This window comes from Pithys albifrons, chromosome 2, assembly GCF_047495875.1.
Source record: "Pithys albifrons albifrons isolate INPA30051 chromosome 2, PitAlb_v1, whole genome shotgun sequence".
Taxonomy (NCBI): domain Eukaryota; kingdom Metazoa; phylum Chordata; class Aves; order Passeriformes; family Thamnophilidae; genus Pithys; species Pithys albifrons.
This window is the reverse complement of record NC_092459.1, coordinates 31,095,139-31,109,781: the sequence shown is the minus strand read 5'-3', so window position 1 is coordinate 31,109,781 and position 14,643 is coordinate 31,095,139. Positions and strand designations below refer to the sequence as shown.

General features: G+C 35.6%; 1 protein-coding gene across 1 annotated transcript in view; it reads right to left on the bottom strand.

Annotated features, from left to right (window-relative positions):
- MEI4 (meiotic double-stranded break formation protein 4) overlaps window positions 1-14,643 on the bottom strand; it is a 65,447-nt gene that overhangs the window by 39,260 nt on the left and 11,544 nt on the right. The window contains exons 3-4 of the mRNA XM_071579895.1: window positions 8,990-9,549; window positions 847-978 (exon numbers count right to left, since the gene is read on the bottom strand). Coding sequence (XP_071435996.1) covers window positions 847-978; window positions 8,990-9,549 — 692 coding nt within the window. The remainder of the gene's footprint in view (window positions 1-846; window positions 979-8,989; window positions 9,550-14,643) is intronic.

The window sequence follows — 14,643 nt, the reverse complement described above, 5'->3', positions numbered from 1 at the left end:
GAGCCACCACTAAATATGATGAATATTTTCTGTATGTATCAAATTTATTTGCCACCAAGTAAAAAGCTGCACGCTTTCTTTTTATTAATAATTTTAGGATAGTGTAGAGTCAAGTTGTAATCCCAAGTGAAGCTGAACACTTTGCATAAAATACAGACCACCACATGCAAACATATGAAAAATCTCTGAAATTCCTCTTTATTTCATACTTCTTTTCTTCAAATGTTAAAGGAACATCCCCTTTCTCCCTCTCTCTTTTGTAAACTCTATAGTTTACTGAAAAAATTTAACCTAAGAATAAATTTAACCAGAAGTTCTATTCCGCTCTTTAATTCCTACTTATTGCAATAAACTAAATACAATATTATGTGTTGGATAATTTTGCATGAGGAAAATTAAAAACATAATGTGAAACATTTAATCTAACTATGAAATAAAATGAAGCAACCATCTTTCCACTTTTACATGAGCTAGAGACAGAAATAATTATTTCTGTGTTCATCTGGATCCCCAAGTTTTACTTTCTGTATAGTCAACAATTTGCACATTACACTATGTGTTCTACCCAATTATTTCAACTATTTTCCCAATTATATAACATGATCTTAAAACCTATAGAGTCTATTTATTATACAGTCTGATAATTTCACTTTTCCATATAGAAATTTTCTTTTACTTTATATCACTTTTCTTATTAATCTACTGTTGAAGTCAGCTCCTGAATTCTTGAACCTGTGTAATTTATAGGACAATGCATTTATAAGGTCTTCTGAAACAAACAGATACACCAAAAATAGTCCCCAACACCATTTTTTGGTCCTTCTCCAAAATAAAAGATGATACTACCTGGTGTGCTTGCAAGAGCTGCTCAGCAAACTGACGTACTTCTGATAGTAGAAGCGATATTAAAGAATTTCTTAGTATGTTGTTTCTTCCTAGCAAGACCAGTGTTTGTGATATAGAATGCAGTGCCTGAAACTAAAGAGAAATAACAGTAAATTTAGTCTGTCAAAATATGTCTCCGTCTTTTTACCACAATTACCCTAAATACAAATAGGATTTACATATTACATTTAAAAAAAAAAAAACAAGATAAAAAATTTGGAGTTTCAAACTCTGTGAATTGTATATATATGAGATCTAAGAGAAACTGATATTCGTTCTCAAAAGATTAACACCACAGGAAACTGTTATAGTAACAAACTCCTCCCAAAGTGTCAATTCCCAAGGACACAGCTTTTCAGCATTCGTATGTCATCATGCCCATCTGCTGACAAAGAAAGTTGGTCACTACCCTGCACATACAATAATTCTGTTTGTCACAGGTAGACAAATGAAGAAATGAATAGAGTTATCAGGAATAAATGCTAACTTCTAGAAGACACACTGTATTTTCAAATTCAAACAATTCATTTTCACATTGTTTAGTTCCTAAACTACAGGAGTGGTGTGAACTGTTACAAGAATTATGTTAGTTTGTTTTTTCAGGTTTTCTTTGCCACAGTCTTTTTTATTTAAAAAACAAAATCTATTTTCTTTGTTCCCTGAAATTGACATGCATAGCTATTCTGTAATAAAACATCCTGCTCTACAAAATGTACACAACATTATTTTGTAAAACGCTACTGGAACAAATTGTCATTTCTATATATAAAAGTCCCTTCAAAGCAAAAAGTAAGACCTTAAATGCAATTACTGAAAGTTCTATTTTCATATGAATAAAAATACTTGTTGACCATTTACAAGTTTGCTTTGGATGAATCCTCCTGGAAAACATTTCCAAACACATGAAAGGCAGGAAGGTGATCCAGGCAGCAATCAGTGTGAATTTATTAAGGGAAAACATTTACCTTGATTTCACCGTGGTTTTCAACACTGTCTCCTGTAAAATTGTAACTGACAAAATTTTGGGGTCCATCAGTGGACAGTGAGGTGGACTGAGAACATTCACTGTAAAACCATTAGGCACCTTTGCATTCACAATTTCTGCTTATTTGCCTGATCAGCAGTTGACACAATGCCTTTTTACCAGCCTCTTGCAACCAAACAGTTGGATCAGCCTGGTTATCATCCACTCAACATGAGACAGTCATAACAATAAAACTTAACAAATCTTTGCTCTTAATCATCTCATTCTGTATGTTAATTCCAAAACAAATATCAGATGAAAACTAGAGAAGACAAACGTGTCTCATGTTCAGAATCAAATCTTCAGGCAAATAGAGATACAATATTCATAAATTGTACACATATAGCTTTGAAAATCTGTGAGATTGAAATAACTCATAAACATATACACCAAGTACTTTATAAGAATGAAATGTGAAAGAAGGTCAGATAAAAATAGGTTTCTGAACAATTAAAATTATATGAAAGGATAATGTAAGACATGTACCTATAAATGTTTTGAAGATAAATTAAAATCAGACTCTTACTTTTTTATTTTTTTTAATAAATAAAGAAGGGATGCATATTTTATAGTTCTATATTTTCAGAATATAACATTGAGTATATTTGCTAATTTGCCTTTGGCAAGCAAGTGAACTAGAGAATCCAGAATAGTTTTTAATGCTACCTCTCCCAAAGATGACAGTACAGGTGTATATATTTACACAAAATAAATATATACAGATTATTATTGCTCTTTTTAAAGCCCTCTTTTATTTGCTTACAAGTTTTTTGACAGGGAAACAATCAAATTCTTATGTTCAGTTATTAATGTTAGCTGCTGAGTTTTAACTAAAATAACATCTTTCACAAAATTTCCATATCCTTTCTGGTTTGGCAAGAATTGCCATTTTCTAGTTGGAATTTTGTAGGACTAGATAACAGATAACAGGGGATCTTCAAATTTAAAGCCTGAGCTAAGAGAAGTAGGTATTTTGCAAGGATGCCACTTAGGGTACTTGAGATATGGATATCAATGCCACTGAAACATCCCACCTGGAAATTTATTGATATTTAATAAATATTCTTATTAAAGATAGCATTATAATACAAATAGTTTATAGTAATATATAATAGCAGATGCATTATCATTATATTTCATAAATATTAATAATTTTTAAAAGCACACTGATTTATTAAAGATTATGAATTGTACATAGTATTTTGCTGGATCTCAGTATATTTTAAGAAAATAAGAGACAACAAAGAAGGTTAAAATAATGCTCACAGACTGTATGCATTAAATTAGTACAGAACAAATTTGTAGTATATAAGCAATACATTTGTAAAAGCAAACAGAGGCAAAACTTCACTGCAGAGCAATGCTCATGTATCGCTAATTAAACTCTGGAAACATTCAAACTGAAAATACTTCAAATAGTGTGCAGTTTCATTAAAGATAAAAGCATATCTTTAGCTCTCCAATCTACCCAATGTTAAAAAGGAATAGAAATCATTTAATCCTTTGGGCTTGCTTAATGGTGTAGATGAAATAAAACCCATCAGCTTTAGGGATTCTCAGGTAAAAGCAGTCAGAAAATTAGATTGTAAAAAACATACCATTAGAAACAAGAAAACAACGGAGCCTGGTTCATTGTTCAGGTGCTGCATTATCTGTCCCTAACCCTCCTCCCACACACCCATTTCTGCTGTCTTCCCTTGTTTCAGGATGCAGAGCAAGAGAGAGCAATGCTATGACAGCAAATGGGAAGGGATGTCTGGATTGTTGCCCTGGCTGTTGCCAAAATGAATATATAATGTCAAGGTTCTGCTTACCTCAAGCATACTAACTTGGTCTCTCTTCCACCCAGCTACTAATTTTAAAGCCTACATTACTGACCTTCCACCACTTTTCAAGTTATTTCAAAAGTTGCTATCAAAAGTTACTAATAGAGGAAAAAAGCAAAATAAAACAGTGCACTCCTATGAGCCCTGTTTCACAGGAAACAGGATGAAAAACTTACAAATTATTCTTTTATTATTTATTTATCAGCATGTTAGATTTTTCTTTAACAATGGGTATCCAAAATTTGTGAGTTTAATTCTCTCATGAGTTGCATGATTCACCCTGCAACTACGATAACTGCACCTTACTTTCTGTTTCATTAATTTACTGGTTTTGTGCCAAGTAATAGCTCTCTTCCCCAGGTGACTGGCATATCTGGCAATACAGGACTAAGGCAAATAATTATTATGGATATCCTAAAATTGTAAAGTGTGAAAAACAAAACAGTATTTTTGCCTTTGATTTCACATCACCGTTGCCCTTTGCTCATTTAGTCCAAGCTGACTTCCACTCCTAACCATCAACACCAATTGAAAAACTTCACTTTAATACAGTTAACATTAGCTCTCTTTTCTTACCTTATTGTCACACTGCTTCCTTTGTTAATTGATGGTTGTCATTTATCTCTCCTCCTGCTCATGTGACACTCTTTCTCCTATTTTCAGGTCTTGGGATTTGATACATATTATGTCAACTCTGTGCTCTGTAAGCCTCATCTCAAACCCTTGCTCTGCCCTTATCCCTTCGTAGAACCATAGAATGATAAGGGTTGGAAGAGACCTTAAAGACCATTGAAATCCAGGCCACACCTTTTAATATTCATACAAATGAAATGTTCTTCCTCTAGATCTGCAAAATTCTTTGGTTGATGAAACTGCACCCCTGACATTCCCTTTGGGACTCTACTAATTTAGGAAAACTCATGCCCACTTTTTTCACAGCTGAAAACCACCAGAAACATGAATAACTACTTTTAAATATTATTTGTCCCTAAGCAGGCAAGACTCTTGTAAATTGATGGGTTAAATACTGTCCTGGCAGCAGCTGGCAAAAGACAGTGCAATCTACACACAGTCGAGGGAATTTATTTTCACCCACAACTAGCTGGAACACATATTAAATGCATACTGTTGCATGTATTAAAGCATCAAAGTAAGTCCATGATTACAGTCTTCCAGGTAAAATCAATCATTAATGAATCATACAAATTTCACCCTAGAAAAGATTCAAAGTCATGATTCTGATTAATGTGTACTGTTTTCAACTGCACAAGCACACTTCCACACATTTAATTATATAATTCCAAAAGAGAGTAAAACATTTTTCTTTCTGCATTTCATTGTACTACATTTCAACTTGTTATTTTCATAAGAATTGGGAATTCTCTTTCACACAAATATCCAATAAGGTCATTAAACTACTACTCAGAACTCTTGCATTTGCTTTTCTGCTAAATATATCAACAGTAATTAATTTTGAGCGCTTGCAAAATCCTACATAAAGACATGAGAGAAAAATGAAAACGGGTGGTAAAGTCCCAAATAGGATAAGAGAAGTTCCTACAGCCTATGTTCATGTCTCAGTGTACAATCAGATGCTGTTAATGCTAAATAACTTCAAAACAACTACCCTAAAGGTATGGTGGCAAATTTTCAAAAGTGAAAGGGGTTAGAAAAAGAGAAAGGAAATATCACACAACTTTTTTGTGTGTGTGTGTGTGCGCGCGCGTGTGCTGTTTGAATGGCTCAGGCAATTTATGACTTTTAACAGCATGTTTAAAGTCAGTATTGATGTTTTAAACAGTATGAGAAGAAGTAAACAACAACATATAACTGAAACACATCTCTCTTCCTTCTGGGTCTTGTTTGAAAGAGATGAGTGAGATGGGCCAGAAGCATTTGCTGAACAGGAGCCCAACACAGCTCGACTTCACTGTAGAATTCTAAACGCAGTGTCTTCTGTGTTTGTGTTTTGATTAATTCCTTAAAACGAGAGGTTCAAGAAACAGACACAGATCTCTGTACAGAACCCAGTGTCAAGGCCAGGATGTTTTGGTACATAAGGGATGCATTAGCTACGCTCTGAATTACAGTATCAGGTGCACCTAAAAGTACATTCAGAGAATTGAACTGTCTACAATGCTGATAAACTAGTGTGATCACACCACAGAAATGTACGTAATGCAGCATCCTGTGACTGTATTTGCCCATGACAGCTTTGAACGCAGCTGAACTGCACTGAAAGAAGCAAAAGATAAAACTATTTTTCTTCTATCTCCAAAGTAACAAATGAGACTCTGGATTCCTTAACAATAACTGTTTTGAAGTTTCTCATAGTTGTATATACAAGAGATGTAAATATGACATGTGTGTACTGTCTTAATTTCTGTTATATGGATTTGAATTCTAATGCTAATTCCATACACCATGAAACGAGAGGTGACCTAGATTCAGCACAGCAGCTTCCAGGCAGGCTCCAGGATGTCCTCTTTGAAGTGCCCTGCTGTTGTGAGCTGTGCAAAACCTTCACCAGAAATATAAAATGCACATGGTATTCTAAACAGCACAGTGAGTGGGGAATCCAACTGCTGCATTTTGCTGGTATAGGAGAAATGATCCCCTGTTCCAACACATGCTGGACAACAGAGAAAGAGCACAGAACAGGCACCTTTCAGTGTCAGTGATGCACCTAAAGGCAGGAGAAATGCACACTTGCTATGTCCTTGCAGAGGTGGATGGAGACAGCTGCTGTCAAATCCCAAATGTGCAGATGAAGGAAAAAAGGTTCCAGTGCTTCCTTTCTGAAGGAGAAGAGACTAATTTGGTAGGAGCTGTAATTACATATCATAACTACTACTAGAGTTTTCCATGGGAAATGTTTTCCCATATTTTGTCAGGTAGTAGAGTCCATCTGACAGGCAGAGTCAGTGGCTCTGCAAACTGAATACAATCTCACGGAGTTTTATAATACCCTTTGGTCTGCATAAATACAATGGTGGTTCTGCTGACATCGACAGACAATACACACCCATACAAATCTCCAAAGGTCTCAGTGCTGAAGACTCAAAGAGCAAAGCGCTTGCTCCCCAGAACAGCTGTGACTGTCACACATTTTGCAACATGAAAGCAACAGCTCATCTGTTCCAGAATTAGACACAGGATACTAATAAGCTTTTCTGTGGCAGCCCTACAGGGATGGAAGACCACGCCAGCAGAAGGTGCAAAGTCAGGCCTTTGAGTAGATGGTTTAACCTCTGAACATTCATGCTTCACCCTTAGAAGCTGTGCCTTGAGGCTCCTTCTAGATATTTCCAGAAGGTTTATTTCAAAAGTTTGTACATATAACAGATGTGTGCAGACTTCTGAGCTGCTCTCCAAACATGTAGGGAGAGAAGAAAATTTAAAAAGGAAATTCAAGAAGCTACTTCCACTTGAAGATTTTTGATGTAAATAATTTTAGTTTTTAAGTAACATCATATTTTATTTTACATCATATACATTAATTGATAGACTTATTTTTTTTTCCTTTTGATACTCATGTCAATTTGGAGTTTCAGGCCAAAATCTGTATCCAAAGTACACAGCTTCGGGCAATTGAATCCAGGAAAAAAACTTCTGAGTACATGTCTTTGCTGGTTCCTACAGCTTCCAAAGCTTTATAATTAGAAACATCTCAAACAATAGGACTCAACAGTTACAGCAAATAATTCCACAGCTGTTTCTGTTCCTTTACATCTAATGTAGAGATAATTATCTCTTTTCCAAGTCTTAAATTTTTCTTAAGTTATTTAACTTGCGCTGAAGAACGCTGAGATTGGTTTCGAAGATGAGGCATTAAGTGTAATCCACAGCCACTTCTCTTTTTGTTCACTTTTTGAAGGTGTTTCTCACAGCCCTTTGTCCTTCTTGAAAGTTTTTGACAGTTTTATAGGTGAGGAAGGTAAAGGGAAAGTTGTGTCAAAGACTATATAGCTGTATCAATGGCTGTCTATACAAATGCTTTTTGGCAGTAAGATGAGATACAAAAAAATTCTTAATATTTTTATACTGGAGGGATTTCAGCATCTTCCTATAACTGAAATTCACACAGTTTGCTACTCTTTCCAGATAGCAGCCTTGAAATTTATGGTAATTTTATTTTAAACATATAATCTTGATATTTCAATCACCACTAGAGTAAACAGTGATGATTAAAACTGAAATATAAAGTGTCCCTGGGAGGTACCTGGTACACAGCACATACAGAGTTAGTTATACAATTTACACTACTAATTCTGAATTCTACAAATTTATTTCCACATTTGATTCACTTTAAAGAAAATTAAATCTCTAAAAGCATTTTTCAACTAAACTTTATAGACATTACAATTATTACTACACACAACTTTTCCCTTGTTTCCCTACAAATCTGGAAACCTCCACAATTACACCTTAGTAACTGGTTTATACAATTTGAAACTCTTTCAATCTGTTTGATTCAAGCAATAGCTGCCCATAGCAAGGACTTCATTCAGTATAATGATAGTGTAGTTGCATCTTTGGGGACATCTCAGTCGCAAACAATACCACTGTCATGTCTGTTCCAAGTTACTCTAACAGCCAGAATGAAAACCAAAAATCCTAAGACAGGCGATGAAATTCATTACTTGTGGGGCATCTTGTGAAGGCGAACCAGGGATACCTCTGTTGAACAAGGAAACTGACAAGGTGATGCACAGAACAACACAGACTGATAAATACAAACAAAATGCAACTCGGTGCTATTTATTGATTGTGCTGAGGACATACTGTTTCTGAATTCTTCCCTCATTTGCTGATCTATTTTAAAACACATATCTAGAGAATGACACAGATCTTCGGCAGTAAACCAACCTATTTTATCTAGGTGCTCAAGAAATAACAAAAAATTGCATATTCATTACTTTGTCAATATCTAAAATATATATTTTCAGCAAAAGAAACAATGTACTTTTCTCTCATATTTTCTATAAAGTTGCTTTAAACTGCCTTTTTATCAGTTCTTAAAAGTCCTATACTCAGGAATAGGATAGAACTTCCTTCATGCATGAGTAAGAACTTTTCCAAATGTTTTAGAGTATTTATTGTCCATATCTCAAAAAAGAACAAGCACAAAAAAATCAGAGTAATACTTGTCAAAATGTAATACCAAACTGATATTTTAAAAGTGCATAAAACTAGGAGAATGCAACATTATACCGAAATGGGGTAGGAAAGATGGGAGATGTTTTAAACTTACCCTATTGACACTGCTGTTTCTTAAAATAATTTGAATTAGATTTTTCTTAAATTCTTCCAGCTTCTTGAAACATTTCTTCAAAACATAATTGGATAGTTTAGTATCAGTTATTAAATTGATCAGAACACAAACTGCTTCAGTAAGAAAAGCTGAAACTGGAAATTTAGGACTGTTGTAAAAAACAGTCAATGCATCAAGCATCTGAGACACTGAATTGCATATGGTGAAAGAATCACTCTCAAGCTCTGAGAAGTCTGCCTGAAGAATTCCTCCTTCTGAGAGTTTTCTTATTTCAAGCAAATGTTGCAAAAACTGCACTGGAGCAGTTAGAAATTTCTCCTTGCTAGTCTGGCAAAGATTCAGTGGGGGAACTCTTTCCAACCACCAATTAGAAGTGCTGACATTATGTTCAGATTGGTGAAAATCTGAAGCTATGCCTAAAGAATCAAATGCAGAGTCATTAGAGACATCACATCCAGAGTCTTCTAGTTGGCTTGAGTAAGTTGCAGAGTTTACACATTCCCGATCCAGAAGAGTTTCAGCAGAGGTTTCTGGTTTTCCTGAAATGCAAAGGTGAAAGTTACATTTGTGCAATGTCTAAATACGTGCTTACAGAAGGTGCTTCTGGGCAAAATTCACTTAATATATGTGCATCTTGATCCTCAAGGACTCCCCATTACTAGAATTGAGCTGCAGAAGATGATGACAATATTTTTTAATTAAAGTCAAAACTTTCACAAGGTAGTGTATATTTGTGAAAAAGATGTTTTATGCTCTCAGTAACATGAACAGTAATTTTGAGTTTAAAACTATCAGGAATTTTAGCTTTTCACATATATAATTTAAGTAGATGTAACACAAATAATTTAAGTGGGTATCTATATTCCCATTAATTTGTAGGGAAGAAAATGCATGTCAATTTCCCAAACATTTTGACTACTTTTATTCTCAAGAACTCAGACTGCTTTTAAAAGGCAGTGAAGATCTGTTGCTATACTTGCATCAAAAGAGATATTTTCCCTTATTTGTAGTCTTTCTCCCCAGTCAGGTAAGGAATTCTAACAGAGGCAAAGTTGAGCAGAACATCACACTTGATTTTTTCTGTATTAAACAACAAAAACCATTCAGAATCAAAAGCTTCTCCAGTCACCATCTATTTCATCCCATCTTCCTCAAAGACAGACAAACGACATTACAGAAGGTATGCTATGCATTCACACCATTAGATTAGGCAGTTAAATGCCTCCCTGACATCCGATCCCATCAGATCTCGGAAGCTAAGCAGGGTCAGCCCCGGATTAGTACTTGGATGGGAGACCTCCTGGGAAATGCCGGGTGCTGTAGGTTCTAGTCCTGAGGACTTCACTGGCACTGTCCAAGCTCGCTCGGCTGTGGCAGATGAACCTCAGGACTTAAACGATGGGGCCAGTTCTGCTCATGCTGAGCCTCACCTAAAATCCACTGCGCAGGCTGGAAGGGCACACCCATGTGGGGAGAGCCCTTCCCAAAACTTCGTTCACGAAGCCGAGCCACACACACACCATTAGATTACTTTCATGTACTACTGTAGAATCTCTTATCCCCTTTCACATATTAAATACATTTAAGTCAGTACCTCTTCGCATAAACTCTGCACTAGGTGACAACAGACACCTGTTCTACATGCTACCTATGCCAAAAGATCACAGCCAAAACAAGCAAGAGCAGTGAAGTAGAAGCCCAACACACGTAAACATCTCAGTGCCATGAGGCAAGGCTAGAACTCCATCTGATGAACTCCTGGCTCTGCTTATCGGGGCAGAGCCACAAACTGCTTCTGCTCTCACTCTTACAAATATTGCATATAAAGTTCATATTTTCTACAATGATGCAAAGCATTACCATACTCCTCTGTCTTTATATTCTTAAATTAATACAAGAGCTTATAGTTTGCTTGGCCTGAGAGGAAATAAATGTTATATTTCACAGCAAGTTAAAGAAAGCATTTTTAACACAGAAAATACCCCTAGGCAGCAATCTACTGTGTTCTCTGTGCCAAGAAAACACTACTCAAAAATTTCTTATACAGACTTCATTAAATTCACAATTTCAAATTGAATTATGACAATTATTTTAGTCCCTGAAAACATGGCAGATCATCCAATGAGGGCACTACTACGAGATCAAAACTGCCAACATGGTTTATTTTATTGTTGAGTTTCATGCCTTTAACATTCAGACATATTTGAAATTGCACAGGATTGGTACCAACTGACGGAAAATGACAGGACTAACTGTAGGGACATCAACTGGTGTTTCCAGGTGGCAGGAAAAGCCAGGCTTTTAAGGCCAGCCTAGCATTTTATAGATCAACACTGTTTCCAAACACTCTGTATACCCAAACTTGGAAAGCAAGCAAAGAAAAAAAGCACAATTCCCATGGTCTGACTAAAATGAACAGGCATCAATCTTTCATGTCTTCCCTCCCTAGAGTTTTGAGCAAAATACATTCCAAAAGAAAAAAAAAAAGAAAGTGGGTTTTAGTGCCATTTAAGTAAAATAAGCCCTTCTAGGGAATCCATCTACTATGAGTTCAGCTATGTGAGTATTTTATTCCTGTAGTTAATCTCATGGGGCAACATGAAAATTGTTCATGAGGATGTAATGCCAGAAGTCAAAAGAATAAAGCAAAAACTATGTGGAAAAAAACATATGTATGTTCGCTGATTCTCTTGTGGAAGGAAAAATAATAACAGAGATGAAAGAAAGGAGAGGAAAAGAGAAGAAAAAAGGAAGGATAGTACAATAACATTCACAGGAAGCAGTTCTCAAATAAAAGAGATATCATACTCAAAGAAACACTTCTTCCAGTAGGAGACAATGTTGCATTTATGCTTAGGTTCAAACTCCTGTCCCATGCTGAGCTTCCAGAAAACCATGTTACAGTCCCAAATATCAGCATATTTCCAGTTAAACAAGTAATACAAAATGCTTTAAAAATATTTACTCATTTATATATTCTAGTCATTTGGAGAGGTGGCAGTTACCTTTAAAAAAAAATAACCCACCTGGAGATTCTCATTATCTCCCTCAAAAGGTCTAGAAATAGCTTCTAAATTATTTCTTGAAAGAAGCTAACTTTGTACTTACCTATTACTTAAATAAGAAAGCAATCTTGACGTTCTTGCCATTTGGTTATCAAGTACAGAGAAAAAAAAACCAAATAGAATTAGTCCTGCCTCACACTAATAAGAATCTTTAAACAGTAACTTCAAGAAAATTTGACTATAACTATATTTGAACAAGAAATACGAAAATTTAGTGTCTGCAAACTAATCACAAAATTTTACAATGCCTTCCTATAAGTAATGAAATATCTGGTCAGGAGCAATTTTGCTGTGTCCTTAAATATGTCACATCAGAAAATATTTAAACTCTTAATTCCTGTAGCTCCTTACTGCATTAAGATCCTGAGCTGCAAAACAAACCAAGATGCTGAGCCTCAAGCAAAAACAAGATATGGTCGCAAGAAGAGCCTTGAGGTGCAGAAGCTGAAGAACTGACGTCCCTCTACACATATCCACCAGCGCAGAAAGAGTATGGGCTGAAAACCAGAAGTCATTAAGGGACAAGTGATGACTTGCATACTGTGTATGGTATGACAGCAAGGTGTGTAGGCACCAGAACTCAAATGTACATACTGCGGTGAGACCACAAAACACAGAGGCTTTCACTGGGGCAGTGAGATGCCAGCCAGCCTCACGTTTGGCACATGTGGTGTCTTCAGCTAGTCCTGAGGCAGCAGAGCTCTAGCAAACACCAAAGTCAACCCCACCTCCCAAATTCATTCTCTCACTACGCGACATAGAGTAAGAGAGGGACCTTGTAGCAGGAACAAGGGTGGTGGAAGACGCTTTCTTAGACACCTGAGCTACTGCCACAAACCAGACAGCATTTGAATGAGGAAGGCCACAAGCCTTCAACATTTATAATGTTCAACAACATTTATAAACTGAATAAAGGTCCTCAACTGATGAACTCGGTGTAGAATGGTAAAATGGTCTTCAAGTCTTTTAGAAAACCTAATATACCTGCAGCTCCACGACCAAGAGAGATTGTAGAATGGACTTGAAAGTGGCAGAGGTAAGAAATAAAGTGAAAAGATGATCTGATTTCTGCAAAGAAAAAATTACTTCAGTTTCAGGCATTAGACATTGTTAATATTCTCTCATTGTGTAAGCGCATGCACAGATTATCACTTGAAAATCAAGAACAATTATGTTACACATGTGAAGTTCTCTTAAAACTGGTTGGCTCAGTTCTAGTTCTAAAAGAAAGATACAATTAAAACCAAGACAATCTTAGAAACCTCTTTGATGATACTGTGTTCTGCTTTCCAAGCAGGTGTTCAGTCAATAACCTCTAAATGGAAATGAAAACCTAAGAGAAATTTTGTCCACTTCTGCATTTTTCAGGACTCTTGTTTATTCTTCATTTAATCTTCATTGATTGGTTTGTTTGAAGTGCACTTTCCATGAACAATGGATCAAGTTTATTCTCTTCTTTAAAAACCAACATGCTTTCTTTGCCTCTTCTTCATGTGTAACCCTGTCTCTACTCTGTTTACATTACTAGCCAAGCTGGTTGGTTGAGAAAAAAACAGCTCTCCCCACTCATGAACTTGTATATGGTTAGCACATCATTGTTGTCCTAAACTAGAACCAAACAAACTTCTGTTTTCACTATTCTGAAATAACAATGGAAAAATAAGAAGAAGATTCTAGAATTCTCCAAATGAAGAAATTTTAGTAGCCAGGTATCCCACAGTTTTCATCTGCATTTCCACAGGTTTTTTTATAACCAGCTTGGGAAAAAAGATCCTCTATTTAAATCTAGGATGTGTTTTTTCGTGCTTTTTAATGTTAAGGTGCATGCTGACATATTTTATCCCATTTAGGAATAATTTCACAGAAATGAATACAGGACTAACTATGTAAAATTCTCAAATTATTGTTCAATGACAAGATTTAAATGGTTCTCTGAAGGCTTAGAAGCATATACTTCAATTTGTTAAGGATTTTGCTTACATAAAGCATCTAAATGTTTAGAATTCAGTAAGAACTGAGAAGGATTTTGAGGATATAAACATTCATTTTTAGGGGATTTCTGTAGATGCCAACACAAATCTTTTGTAGTTCAAGTCAAATAAAGAATACTTGCAGTAAAGAAATTAAAGGATAAAGAATCAGGTGACAAACATAGATAGGGGTCAGTTAATGCCCATCAAGCAGCTTTCATGCCAGAATATCTGACAAGCTTTACAATATTGATCATCTCAATGACGAGACTGAAATCTGAGTTCTAAGCTAGATAGGGCATATTTCAAGGTATTATGTGAATTAATGTTTCCTATAGACTGCAGGTCTGAACTGGTGGTACTGAACTGGAAGTACTACACCTTATTAAAAATGCTTCATATTGTGAAACAAACTGAGCTTTGCTAAGAGACCTGAAGTATCAGTCAATGCAGTCAGCAATGATCTGGATGGAACTGCAATGAGATCAAGGCTGAAATGAGGTGGATTTAAAAAATTAGCTAGGGGGTGCCTTCCTAAAAACACCTCTTTTCTTGAATACAACATGATATAAATACTTAGGTTTTCTCTTTATATATC